This window comes from Lithobates pipiens, unplaced genomic scaffold (genome assembly GCF_037356315.1).
Source record: "Lithobates pipiens isolate NorthernLeopardFrog02 unplaced genomic scaffold, aLitPip1_a1.2 Scaffold_22, whole genome shotgun sequence".
Classification (NCBI taxonomy): domain Eukaryota; kingdom Metazoa; phylum Chordata; class Amphibia; order Anura; family Ranidae; genus Lithobates; species Lithobates pipiens.
The window spans coordinates 326,327,388-326,341,001 of record NW_027507784.1 but is presented as its reverse complement, the minus strand read 5'-3'; the positions used below and the strand labels follow the sequence as shown (position 1 = coordinate 326,341,001).

At 42.2% G+C, this 13,614-nt stretch overlaps 2 protein-coding genes across 2 annotated transcripts in view; both read left to right on the top strand.

Annotated features, from left to right (window-relative positions):
- LOC143925008 (E3 ubiquitin-protein ligase TRIM39-like) overlaps nucleotides 1-10,752 on the top strand; it is a 130,622-nt gene extending 119,870 nt beyond the window's left edge. The window contains exon 3 of the mRNA XM_077449572.1: nucleotides 10,493-10,752. The gene's annotated coding sequence lies outside the window, so the exon portion shown is untranslated. The remainder of the gene's footprint in view (nucleotides 1-10,492) is intronic.
- Nucleotides 173-3,431, top strand: LOC143925002 (E3 ubiquitin-protein ligase TRIM11-like). The gene has a single exon (XM_077449567.1). The coding sequence runs from the start codon at nucleotides 313-315 to the stop codon at nucleotides 1,897-1,899; it is 1,587 nt and encodes a 528-aa protein (XP_077305693.1). The 5' UTR covers nucleotides 173-312; the 3' UTR covers nucleotides 1,900-3,431.
- Nucleotides 10,753-13,614: the final 2,862 nt, after the last annotated feature.

Here is a 13,614-nt window from a genome sequence, read left to right as displayed (position 1 = left end):
ATTTCGAGAAGGAAGAACATTATCAAGATCTGTCTGTCTATGTTCAGACTAATATAGGCCATCTGTGTTGTAAGAAGAATTTAAAAATAAGTCAATCATGCCGTTTTGGTTCAGGTCCATATTTGGGATTGATTCTTTCATTTCCCAAAAGTGGGAAATTAAGTATGTGTCTGAAGGCAAACAGTTAAGCTCATTTCCTGTCAAGCATTCCTATAAATACTTTCCTTTTCAGCTCCCTCTGTGAGACTTATCAGCTGTTCACTGTTTTTCCTCTGTACCGAGCATCTTCTGAAGTTGAATTTCTTTTCCGGAATGGAGTTTTCTGACCTCAGAGAGGAACTGAAGTGTTCCATCTGTCTGAACTTCTATACGGAGCCTGTATCGCTGAAATGTGGGCACATCTTCTGCCAGCTCTGTATTGCAAGTGCTCTGGGAAATCAGGAAGAGGTTGGCGTTTATTCTTGTCCGGAGTGCAGAAAGGAGTATGCAGAGCGCCCTGTGTTGGAGAAGAACAGAAAGCTGTGTAACATTGTTGAGATTTTCCAATCTATCCAACTCAAGCAAGAAAAGCAACAGATCTTCTGTACTTACTGCACCAAGTCTTCTGTACCAGCGTTTAAAACATGTGTGCCATGCGAGACCTCGGTGTGTGAAGTACATCTCCTGGCCCATGTCAAATCCAAGTCGGTTGATCACATTTTATCTGAACCCACTGCTTTGTCTGCAGACAGAAAATGTTCTGTACATAAAAAAATCTTGGAATATTATTGTACGGTGGATGGTTCCTGTATCTGTATGTCCTGCTGGGTGGCTGGAGACCACATGGGACACCAAGTTGAGCTTCCATTGAAGGCTTCTGAGAAGAAAAAAACGATTCTGAGGAATACAGCTGAGAAACTGAACTCCAAGAGAGAAGAAACTAAGGGGAGAATCCAGAATCTACAAATTCACATGGCAGGGGAAAAAAGAAAAGCAGTTGCGGTCACTGAGAAATTCCATGAATTGTTTAGAGTCATTGGAAGAAAGTTTGATGACGTAAAGTCTGGAGTCCTTACTGAGATCTCCAGACAGGTGGAGCAGATCTCGCAGTCAGTGGCTAGTCTAATTCTGCAAATGGAGACACAGAAGGATGGACTGTCCAGAAGGATCACCAAATTAAAGGACCTGTGTGACATCCAAGACCCAATAATTGTCCTTAGAAAAGACCCAGGGATTGATCACACCATACAGACCAGAGGTGATGTCACCAGTGATATAAAAGAAGTTGGGAGGTTGGATGAAGGGATTATCTCATTGTTGTTACACAGAGGACTTCTTCACTTAACTGAAAGTGTGATGGAACCCGGGCTACAGAGGACATTCCCAGTGATGGAAAAGTCCGATATCTTTCTTGACATTAATACAGCTAATAATTTTCTTATTATCTCTCAGGATCTCAAGTCGGTCACTCATACTGATGTCTCTCAAAACAGACCAGATTGTCCGGAAAGGTTTGAAGAGACGCTTCAGGTGCTAAGTACTTGCAGTTTCACATCAGGGAAACATTACTGGGAGGTGAACGTGAGTGGAAGGAAGGATTGGCTGGTAGGGGTGGTTGGTCAAAGTATAGAGAGGAAAGAAGAAGAAACTGCATCTGGCGTTTGCTGTAGCAACAAGTTTTGGTCTCTATATTTAGAAGATAAACTTTCAGTAGCACATAGAAATATACAGAAAGATCTAACTTCACTTTCCCCAGTGAGGATTGTTGGGGTCTATTTGGATTATGATTCTGGTCATCTGTCCTTCTATCAGCTAAGTGACTCCATTAGACACTTACACACCTTCACCACCAACTTCAATGAGCCCCTGTATGCCACATTTTCTGTACAGAACAATTCCTCTCTCAGAATTATAAACTGAAATCCATAATAACATGCACGCTGGCCATACGCTACTAGAATTTCGTACAAATGTTCCAACAAAGACTCTCATCAGAATATTCTTTGAACATTCTTTCTTGCCATCAATGGCTCAACTGATTTCATTTGAACGTCCTTAAAATTTCACATAGAACTGCTATTTGAATAGAATACCAGACATACAGTGTTAACCATTCGACACCCAAGCCTATTCTGACACTTCTCTCCTATATGTAATATATTTGTGCAGCAGTTTTTCAAACCAATTTTTTTGGAAAAAATAAAATCTAATGAGTTTTATTGTGAAAAAAAAATAAAATAAGTAATTGTTTGGTAAAGTATAAAAGATTATGCTATGCCCAGTAAATAGATGTCAAACACGTCTCGCTTTAAAATTGTGTACGCCTGTGGAACGGTGCCAAAATATGGTACCTAAAAATCTCCATAGGCAATAATTTAAAAACTATTACAGGTTACCAGTTTAGAGTCTCACAAGAGGTCTAAGGCTAGAATCATTGCTCTCGCTATAATGTACGCTGCGACACCTCACGTGTGTGGTGTGGACATGGTTAGCATAAGAGTGAATGACCTACATATGCTTTCTTCTTTATGCGCGAGCATGGGGAGGGGGGGGGCACTTTATATATTTTTTTATTTTACTGTTGGTTTTATTTAAAAGTTTTTATTTTACACTGTCTCTTTAAAAAAAAAAATCAACTTTATTGCTGTCACAAGGGATGAACAATATCCTTTATGAGAGCATAGGTCATAACAAATTCTCTTTATGGAGAGATCTGGGGTCTATTAGACCCCAGATCTCTCCGCTGGCTTCCAAAGCAGCCAATCAGACACAGATCAGATCAGATCCAATTGAAACTGGAAGTGACAAAATACTAGTCGCTTCCGGTCAGCAATTTGAACCATAGTGGGAAGGAAGAACCAGGGAAGGGGGCAGAAGGCAGAAGGAGGGGGGGTGAACTCCTCTCGCCGCTTGTAAAAGTGATTCAGCGGCTAATTAGCCGCTAGGATTAACTTTACAAAAGAACAAAAAAAAAGAGATGCCTGTAGCTGTCTTCCCAGTACAACCACTGCAACTCAAGTATGTACAGGGACGTCCTTGGGCAACAGATGGTTAAACGTGTTTTTCCGCATTGAAAACCACATTCACAATTAGAATTTAATTTTTTTGTGAAAAAATTGGCATCCTGCTTCTTCAAATGTTTTCACTATTAAAAAATGAAATGAACATTCCCAAAAATGAAAGCTTCCGTATGGAATTCTATTATTTTATGACCAGTTTAATACTCTGGCATCTTTCTCTCCTATCTTTGCTCTTAACATTCAAAACCCTTCTAAGAGAGTCAGATGCCTTGTCCCCTGCTAAGCACTGTAGTTCCACATGTGGACCCCTACATTGCTAAAAGACATGGTATTGATGTAGTGGTTGGCAGCACTGTATCTTGGCCTAGGCCGACAAGGCCCAGGCCTAGAGTGGCACTTTTCAGGGGGGTGGCAAATCAGCGGCTCCTGCACAAAAAAGCCCCCCCATACTTGGCCTGGGGGGGGCAGGGACTGGCGCCCCCATAAAGCGGTTGGTGACTGGCCAGCCGTGGCACCTTGGGAGAAAGTAACGATATATAACGTCCTCCCAGCCCGGGCTCTGTCAATAAAAGAGAGAAGAGGAGGAGGGGAGCCCCCAGGCCAGGTATGTGGCAATATCTGCTTTAAATTCCAGTGGCTAGGTTTCCAATTCTACTCACAGTAATGTTACAAAAGAGGTTGCCTTTCGTTAGAGAATATAGCTAGAGGACAGGGACACTCCAGCTTGGCTTTAAAATGACCCCAGTAGAGGTCTGATTTTGGAGTTCTAGCAGGATGAACCGCCACTTAGACATCTAGATCAGTCAACTGGTGATTCAGACCTCCCAAAATTCAAATGTTCGTTTTGGATGAAATTAGCCTATAACATTTACATTTGATGAAACCCCATCTGTAGTGTAAACCATCAGATTATTCCTTTCACAATTTCTAATTATTTCTAGAGCAATAGGCCTTTCAATTTATCAGCATAACGGTTTACTCACCATCAGTCTGTGGTTTTGGTTTAAGCCTTAAAACGGTTGTAAACTGCTGGTAATTGAAAAAAAAAAATTCCTGCAAGGCAATGTCATAATGTGCTAGTATACATAGCATACTAGCAGATTATGAGAAATTTGCCTTAGAACAAAGCCCTCCAGCACCGCGCTGTCACCGCTGACATATTCCCCCAGTCTCCATTCTGGGTTTGTGGCCTCTGGCTACATGAGTGGTCGGGGGCATGATGACATCACACCCGCACATGCGCGCAGGAGCCACCATTTCCGGTGTTCTGGCATATAGCATCCGTCCATCGGATAGTGTCCGCCCCGTACTGCGCAAGCGCACCGCTTGCGCAGTACGGAGCAGTAAGAGATTCGGAAAATCTCAGAAGATTCACGGTGCCTGCGCCCTGAGTGGAGGTGCTAGCCCCACCATCCAAGTGGACATAGGGCTGCAAATATTAAAGGGCCGCTCGCCACGCTTAGGGTACGTCCTCGCTGCGCTCTGCACTTTTTATTCCAACTCTATGTCCACATGGATGGTGAGGCTAGAACCTGGACTCATGGCGCAGGCGCCGTTTATCTTTGGCTATTTTCGGAATCTGTCTGTCCTGTGTACTGTGCATGCGCATACACTATCCGATGGGGGACACAATGTGATAGGACACCGGCACTGTAAGCCGGACCTTCAGAGCACATGCGCCGATTAGGTCATCGGCTGCATGCACTCTGAATATATCCTAAAGTGGAAAGGGTCGTATTTAAATTAGGGGGTGTATGAGTTTAGTCAAACCTAAATGCACTGGCGGTTGGTGAGATGGAACCGCAATACTAAGCAGAAGACCAGGCTGAAAATACAGTTGTGTTCATAAGTTTACATACCCTGGCAGAATTTATGTTTTTTGGCCATTTTTCAGAGAATATGAATTATAACACAAAAAACATTTCTTTCACCCATGATTAGTGTTTGACTGAAGCCATTTATTATCAATCAACTGTGTTTACTCTTTTTAAATCATAATCGCAAGAGAAACTACCCAAATGACCCTGATGAAAAGTTTACATACCCCAGTTCTTAATACCGTGTATTGCCTCCTTTAACATCAATGACAGCTTGAAGTCTTTTGTGGTATTTGTGGATGAGGCTCTTTATCTTCTCAGATGGTAAAGCTGCCCATTCCTCTTGGCAAAAAGTTCCTGTAAATTCTTGTACACAACAAGTAGAGGCGCAAAAATCACATAATAATATACTCAAAAAGGCTGTCTGTATAGAGTTATATAAGACGATAATACATATGAGATCTTTTTGTTATCAAGTCCCAGGAAAGTGTCTTTCATTCCTTGGGTGGGAATTTAACATGCAGGGCTGCCACCGCAGGGAGCTGAAACCAGGCTCCTAGACTGTTACAGAGAAAAAGAAGGAGAAGGGGGCGCCTCTGGGTGTAGATTTTTTTAAAAGCAATTTATTCACAAGTCTAAAACAGAGAGATTTTGCACTCACATTTTCCAAAGAATAAAATGGCATGTAGGATAAGAGGTGTCATCTGATTTGAAACCCGGTCCGCAAGTGTCCTATTGTCCTCTCCTGGCGTTACCACTGGTTTGTTGTTTCGAAAAAGCCGGCTCGGTGGACGCAGAGGATGTTTATCCAAAGCGAGGCTTGGTTGACTGTGACACGCGGGTCGCGGAATTGTGACGTCACGGCGGGCGACGCGTTTCCTGAGCGTTCGGGTCGAGGTGGAGAGACGACCGCGCTCTTTCATCAGGCCAAAAAAACTGTAAATTCTTGGGCTGTCTTGCATGAATGGAACCTTTGAGATCTCCCCAGAGTGGCTCAATGATATTGAGGTCAGGAGACTGAGATGGCGACTCTAGAACCTTCACTTTATTCTGCTGTAGCCAATGACAGGTCGACTTGGCCTTGTGTTTGGATCATTGTCATGTTGGAATGTCTAAGTACGTCCCATGCGAAGCTTCCTGGCTGATGAATGCAAATGTTCCTCCAGTATTTTTTGATAACATACTGCATTCATCTTGCCATGAATTTTGACCAAATTTCCTGTGCTTTTGTAACTCACACATCCCCAAAACATCAGGGATCCACCTCCGTGTTTCACAGTAGGAATGGTGGACCTTTCATCATAGGCCTTGTTGACTCCTCTGCAAATGTAGTTTTTATGGCTGTGGTCAAAAAGCTCAATTTTGGTCTCATCACTCCAAATGACTTTGTGCCAGAAGGTTTGGCATATTGTAAGTGGGATACTTTGTGGCATTTGCGTAGTAATGGCTTTCTTCTGGCCACTCATGCTACTTGGAACAGCCACATTACATGTTTTCAGAGAGTCCTATTTTTCACCTGAATTTATTTGTGGGCTTTTCTTTGCATCCCAAACGATTTCTGACAGTTGTGGCTGAAATTTTAGTTTGTCTACCTGACCGTGGTTTGGTTTCAACATAACCCCTAATTTTCCACTTCTTGATTAGAGTTTGAACACTGCTGATTGGCATTGTCAATTCCTTGGATATCTTTTTATATCCCTTTCCTGTTTTATACAGTTATGCCACGTACACACGACTTGGCTTTCTGGCAGAAAAGATCAGATGGAATCATTCCATCGGATATTCCGATCATATGTGGGCTGCAGCTGACTTTTTTCTTCAAAAATTCCTACGGACCTAGAAATTGAACATGCTTTAAATCTTTCCGAGGGAATCAATTTCTATAGAGAAAACCGCTCGTTTGTATGCTGGTCTGACGGACCAAATACGACATCACGCAAGGGCAGCTATTGGCTACTGGCTACTTAAATTCCTTTTCTAGTCCCTTCGTACGTCATTGCGTTAGAAACAAATGGACTTTGGTGTGATAGTGTGTGGGCAAGTCCGTTCGGCCAGAACTCCGTCGGAAAGAAGGTCAGAGTTTATTCTGACGCGGCATTAAGCTACCTTATCCCACAGATCCTTTGACAATTCTTTTGCTTTCCCAATGATTCAGAATCCAGAAATATCAGTGCAGCACTGGATGAAAGATGCAAGGCTCTGTCAGGAGTCCAGAAACTCATTGACCTTTTATACACACACACACAGGATGGTTAGCTTTAATAGCCATTCAAACCGCTTTGTATTAACTTGTGTGTATGTTATCAGGCCAAAATCTCCAGGGTATGTAAACTTTTGATCAGGGTCATTTGGGTAGTTTCTGATGTGATTATGATTTAAAAAGAGTAAACACCGTTGATTGATAATAAATGGCTTCAGCCAAACACTAACCATGAGTGAAAGAAAAGTTTTTGTGTTATCATTCATATTCTCTGAAAAATGGCCAAGAAATCAAATTCTGCCAGGGTATGTAAACTTATGAGCGCAATTGTACTTTGGCAATCATAGCAAAGATAGAAGTCACTGCTTACCAATATATTCATTCTTATTTCAGTAGGTTGGCTTGCTGTTACATTTTAATTCCCAGAACCATTTCATTTTGTAAGGTCTACTTCAGTATTCCCACCAGTTGTGTAAAAATTATAAGGGCTCATGCACACAGGAAGTTTTTACAGCTGCTGTTAGGGGCGTCTGATTTTTTTTAACTGCTTCTAAACACCTCCATGTTAGTCTATGTGTCCATGCACACAAACTGTCAAAGGCGTTTGAAGGCATAAGTGTTTAGCGGCAGTAGAAAAAAATGACAGCCTGTGCTTCCAGGAGCAGTAAAAACAAGCTGAAAAAACATCTGACCCCGCTAAAAGCTGCTAAATGCAGCTATACGCAGCTTACCGCTGTTACACTGTGTTAAGGGTTTCTTTTTTACAGGTGAAAATCAATGGTTCCCTATGAGAGCCCATTAACCACTTACAGACCGGACCATTTTGCTGGTCAAAGACCAGACCACTGTTTGCGATTCGGCACTGCGTCGCTTTAACTGACAATTGCGCGGTCGTGCGACGTGGCTCCCAAACAAAATTGACGTCCTTTTTTTCCCACAAATAGAGCTTTCTTTTGGTGGTACTTGATCACCCCTGCGGTTTTTATTTTTTGCGCTATAAACAAAAATAAAGCGACAATTTTGAAAAAAACGCATTATTTTTTACTTTTTGTTATAATAAATATCCCCCAAAAATATATAAAAAAAACATTTTTTTCCCTCAGTTTAGGCCGATACGTATTCTTCTACATATTTTTGGTAAAAAAAAATCGCAATAAGCAATTATTGATTGGTTTGCGCAAAAGTTATAGCGTTTACAAAATAGGGATAGTTTTATAGCATTTTTATTAATAATTTTTTATTATTTATTTTTTTACTAGTAATGGCAGCGATCAGCGATTTTTATTGTGACTGCGACATTGTGGGGACATTTTTGACACATTTTTGGGACCATTGTCATTTATACAGTAATCACTGCTATATAAATGCAGTGATTCCTGTGTAAATGACACTGGCAGTGAAGGGGTTAACCAGTGGGTGGCAGTGTAGGGGTTAAGTGTTCCTAGGGGTGTGTTACTAACTGTGGGGGGGTTGGGCTTTCATTTAGTGAACACTGATCTCTGCTCCAATCACATGGAGCAGAGATCAGCGTCACTAGTTACTAGGCAGAATGGAGAAATGCTGTTTACACGGCATTTCCTCCATTCAGCCGTCCTGTGAGACGATCGCGGGTATGCCCGCGGCGATCGAGTCCGCGGGTCCCACGACCGGACTCACGGGGGTCCCGACCAGCGCGGCATTGAAGATTGGACGTACCTGTATGCCAATATGCCTGCCCGTGCCATTCAGTCGACGTACATCATCGTGCGCTGGTCGGGAACCGGTTAACTTGAATAGATGTTGCACCAGAAGTCGGATCATGATGATCTGACTTGCAGTGCAACTTGTGCGCTGAGGATTTTAAGGGGAACCCCCACGCCAAAAAAAGGTCCCCCCAAAATCCATACTAGATCCTTATCCGACCATGCAGCCCGACAGGCCAGGAAAGGGGGGGGGCGAGCGAGCGGCCCCCTCCTCCTGGACCATACCAGGCCACATGTCATCAACATGGGGGGATGGGTGCTTTGAGGCAGGAGAGGCCTGTGCCCCCACCCCAAACCACCTTGTCCCTGTGTTGATGGGGACAAGGGCCTCTTCCCGACAACCCTGGCCATTGGTTGTCAGTGTCTGCGAGCGGGGGGGCTTATCAGAATCTGGAAGCCCCCTTTAACAAGGGAGCCCCCAGATCGCAGCCCCCACTCTATGTGAATAAGTATGGAGTACATCATACCCCTACCCATTCACCCAAAAAAAGTGTCAAAAATAAAAACAGTACACAGGTTTTTGACAAAGTAATTTATTAAAAAGCTCTTCTTCTTGAGATTTTTATTAATAAACAAATGTGATTTAATTGTACTTCTGTCTCAGTCTGATTCCTGGTTACTGACAATTGCAGACTGTCCCTGCTCCAAACATCAAACTGTCCCTCCCTAAACTGAGAAACGACAACTGCAGAATCGGATAACACTGCATGCAGTGCACTATAATATGCTTTCTATATTTGAAAGAAAGTTTATCATACGTGTATTACAACCCTATATACTGTGCACCTATACCAGTCCTTAAAGTGGTTGTAAACCCTCAGATACAAGTTAAGCTTATCAGATACTACATAACACAGGCAGCTGATCGCTGCCTGTGAAAGTGCACTTACTTGTGTAGTTATGATATAAATCATCTTTTTAATGTTCATGACGTCATGCGCGATTGCGCAGTATGCACTTTCAACGGCGGCATTTATATAATGCCATTTGTTTCTTTCCTGCTTGCATAGAATTTACTGTGCGTGAGATTCTCCTCTGAATGGCAAAGAGGAGAAGTCTCGCGATGCTGTAATTATTCTGGTCTTCCTGATATTCCCCCTTGTGACTGAACAATGCTCTGTTGCTGTAGTAACAGCAATTTAGAACGAGGCTTGGTTACGATGCTACAGCGCATGCGCGAGATTTCGGCAGGGATACGAACTAAGGGCGGAAGTGACGTCCGCATCGGCTTCTTAAAACAGCACAAAGAATGGCGCGGACGATACCCGGAAGATACAAAAAAATAAAACTACAAAAAAAGGTACTTCCAGCGCTCGTTTTGGAGTTATTAATATATCTTTTGCTTGGATATGTTAATAAACATAGAAATATTTTAAAAATAGCATTTTTTTGGTGGGGTTTACTTCCTCTTTAAAGGGACCTTTGTGGACCTAGTAGCTAGTGAATTGCGGACTCTCCCTGCTCCAAACACCAAACTGTCCCTCCCTACACTGAGAAACGACAGCTGGAGAATCGGTCAGCACTGCATGCAGTGCACTATAATATTCTTTCTATATTTGAAAGAAAGTATAAGTGTATTACAACCCTATATACTGTACACCTATAACCAGTCCTTAAAAGGACCTTTGTGGACCTAGTAGCTAGTGAATTGCTGTCAGGGCTGGCTTAGCCCTTTCTTCTCTGGGCTGGCCGCTCAGCTGTCAGCTAATTGCCAGCTCTCTTCTCTCTCCACAGCTACCAGCTGTTCCTGATGATGCTCGTCTGACCTGCCTACTTAAAACCTTCCAGCTCACTTCACCTCTGCCTTCGCCTTGGTCACATCACTAGAAACCATCTCCTGTGGTTTGTTTAAAGACTGGCTTGCTGACATCCCTTCTGGCTCCTTATCCTGCTTGCTGTTGCTCTACTTGGATCCCTGACTTCTGGCCTGGCTGACTACCCAATCTGGTTACTGGACTCTGGCTATGCTTGACTATGCTTTTTCTATTTACCCTTTTATTTTTATTAATAAACAAATGTGATTTAATTGTACATCTGTCTCAGTGTCATGGGAGGGATGCCTAACAGAGGCATCCAGCACAGAGTAAACAGATCAATGGGCTACACTAAAGAATCAGGCTCAAAAGGTAAGTGAAAATATATATATTTATTAAGGATAAAGACACACGTGCAAACCAAACACAGCAAACCATGAACAAGCATGAATGCAAATAATACACAGCAACCCCAAAACCCTAACCTAACTACCTAACTAACTATATATACACATGGAAAGGGAACACATATATAACAAGGCAGGGATGAGAGACAAGGGGAACAGGAGGCCAGGTGGAGGAAGCAGAAGCAAGGGGAGCCAAGGCAGGAATCAGGGGACAAGTCTCAGGAACCAAGTACAGGAAACAGAGTCCAGGACAGGGCAGGAAGCAAATCAGGAACAGGTTTCTGGCAACGGATCAGATCAGGCAGGGACAAGGCTTGCAGGAAGGAATTCTGAAGCAATGAGCCTCAGTGAAGGGCGGGCTTATATACTTCCAAGCAATACCACATCAGGTGCAGCTAGATCACTAGAATGTCCATTTGCTGGGAGACACCTGCTGGTGACCACCAGAACTGCAACCTTTGATGGCGAAAGAAACAGTGACACCAGCAGGCGATCCACGCAATAACACTGTTCCTGACACTCAGTCTGATTCATGGTTATTGACAATTGCAGACTGTCCCTGCTCCAAACACCAAACTGTCCCTCCCTACACTGAGAAGCGACAACTGAAGAATCGGACCACAATGCATGCAGTGCACTATAATATGCTTTCTATATTTGAAAGAAAGTATATTATAAGTGTATTACAAAAAGGACTTTTGTGGACCTAATAGTAATAGCTAGTGATTAGACTGACTGTCCCTGCTCCACACAGTGTCCTTTCCCTACACTGACAAAAGACAGAATGTAAAATGGCCGCCAGATCAGGTCTATTTATAATGTAGGAGGTATGTCCATGTGCTGAAATGTCTCAATTGGCTGTCCTGTACCCCATGATGGATGTGTCATGGGTCAAAGTTCTTCACAATGTAAATAAATATGTCCGCCGCGAACAGCGGCAGAAGTCCGCCGGTTTGGCGAATCGCGAACGAGCAAAGTTCGCCGTGAACCAACCGCCGGGCAAACCGCAAGGCCATCTCTACTCCTGCATGACAGATGGAAGCGCAGCCGGCCGATTGCTTCCACGCAACCCCGGTACTGCTACAGGTAACTTTTTGTACCCTATAAGAGAAAAAAAAGTTTAATAGTAAAAAATGTAAGTTGCACCCAAGCACATAACAACCCCCCATCGCCCTACCCCAAAATTATTTTTTTTCTGAGGCCCTACACCCCTATGCATGTAGGAATGTTAATGCACACATCGGGAGCGCCTATGCATGAAAATATTGTTTGTGATACACCTATTACATACCGCTGCGTGCACCGGAGTAGGAGTAATAATTCTAGCACCAGACCTTCTTCGTAACACTAAACTGATGCCTATGGAAAATATTGGGTGCATGCAAATTTAAGGTTCAACACGTTGGGTAACTACTCAGTGAAACCTCGTCTTTTATATTTTTTCAAAAACATTAGGTAATTTATTACATTTGTGTGCCCTAAAATTAACTGTAGTGTATTTTTTTTCTGAAATCTTGAGTTTCCCAGACCTTTGCAATAATGTTGTGTGACACAAAAATTTGGACCTACCACTATTTTATTCTCTAGGGCCTCTGCTTTCAGAAAATATATCATGTTTTGGGGTTTTATGTAATCTTCAGGGCTAAAATGCTTTATTAAGCATGTGTGCAAAAAAAAACACAAATCCGGCTCTGGTAGTGAAAAGGTTAATGGGCACACACAGCTTTTGAGGCTTAACACATTTGGTATCTATTTACTCTACTCCTCATCTTTATTGTGTACAAAAACTGGAGGTGAAATTGTGTTTGTGTGCAATAAAAGGCACTTTAGTATAATATAAATGTATAAATGCCAATGGTCCCAAATATGTGTCAAAAGTGTCTGACATAATGTCCCAGTCCCGATTAAAAATCGCAGATTGCTGCCATTACTAGTAAAAAAATAAAAATAAATACTAAAAATGCCATAAAACTATCCCCTATTTTGTAGAAGCTATAACTTTTGCGCAAACCAATATATGCTTATTGCAATTTTTTTTTTACCAAAAATATGTAGAAGAATACATATCGGCCTAAACTGAGGAAAAAAATCGTTTTTTTTATATATATTTTTGGAGGATATTTATAATAGAAAAATTAAAATATATTGAGTTTTTTTCAAAATTGATGGGTTTTTTGTTTATAGTGCAAAAAATAAAAACCACAGAGGTGATCAAACACTATTTATGGGGGAAAAAAAGGACGTCAATTTTGTTTGGGTGCATTTTCGCACGACCGCACAATTGTCAGTTAAAGCGACGCAGTGCCATATCGCAAAAAGTGCTCTGGTGAGGAAGGGGGTAAAATCTTCTGGGGCTGAAGCGGTAAAAAAATTGTAACTACTATATTTGTATTCTACGGGGCCTCTGCTTTCAGAAAATATATTATGTTCTGGGGGTTTTGGGTAATTTAATAGGCAAAAATGCAGATTTTACTATGTGTGCGAGAAATTAAAAAAAAAAACAACTTAAGGCCTGATTCACACCTATGCATTGTTAGTGGTTTTTACTTTTTTCAGATTTTCACTACAGTCCATTTAACATGGATTCCTATGGAACCCGTTCTGTAGTGCAAATCTGCAAAATGCAAAAAGTACTAAAAATGCTTAGGTGTGAATCAGGCCTTAGCCCTTGTACACACGGTCGGACATTCCGACG

Coding starts and splice junctions, on each gene's coding strand:
- LOC143925002 (XM_077449567.1), top strand. CDS start 313: ATGGAGTTTTCTGACCTCAGAGAGGAACTGAAGTGTTCCATCTGTCTG.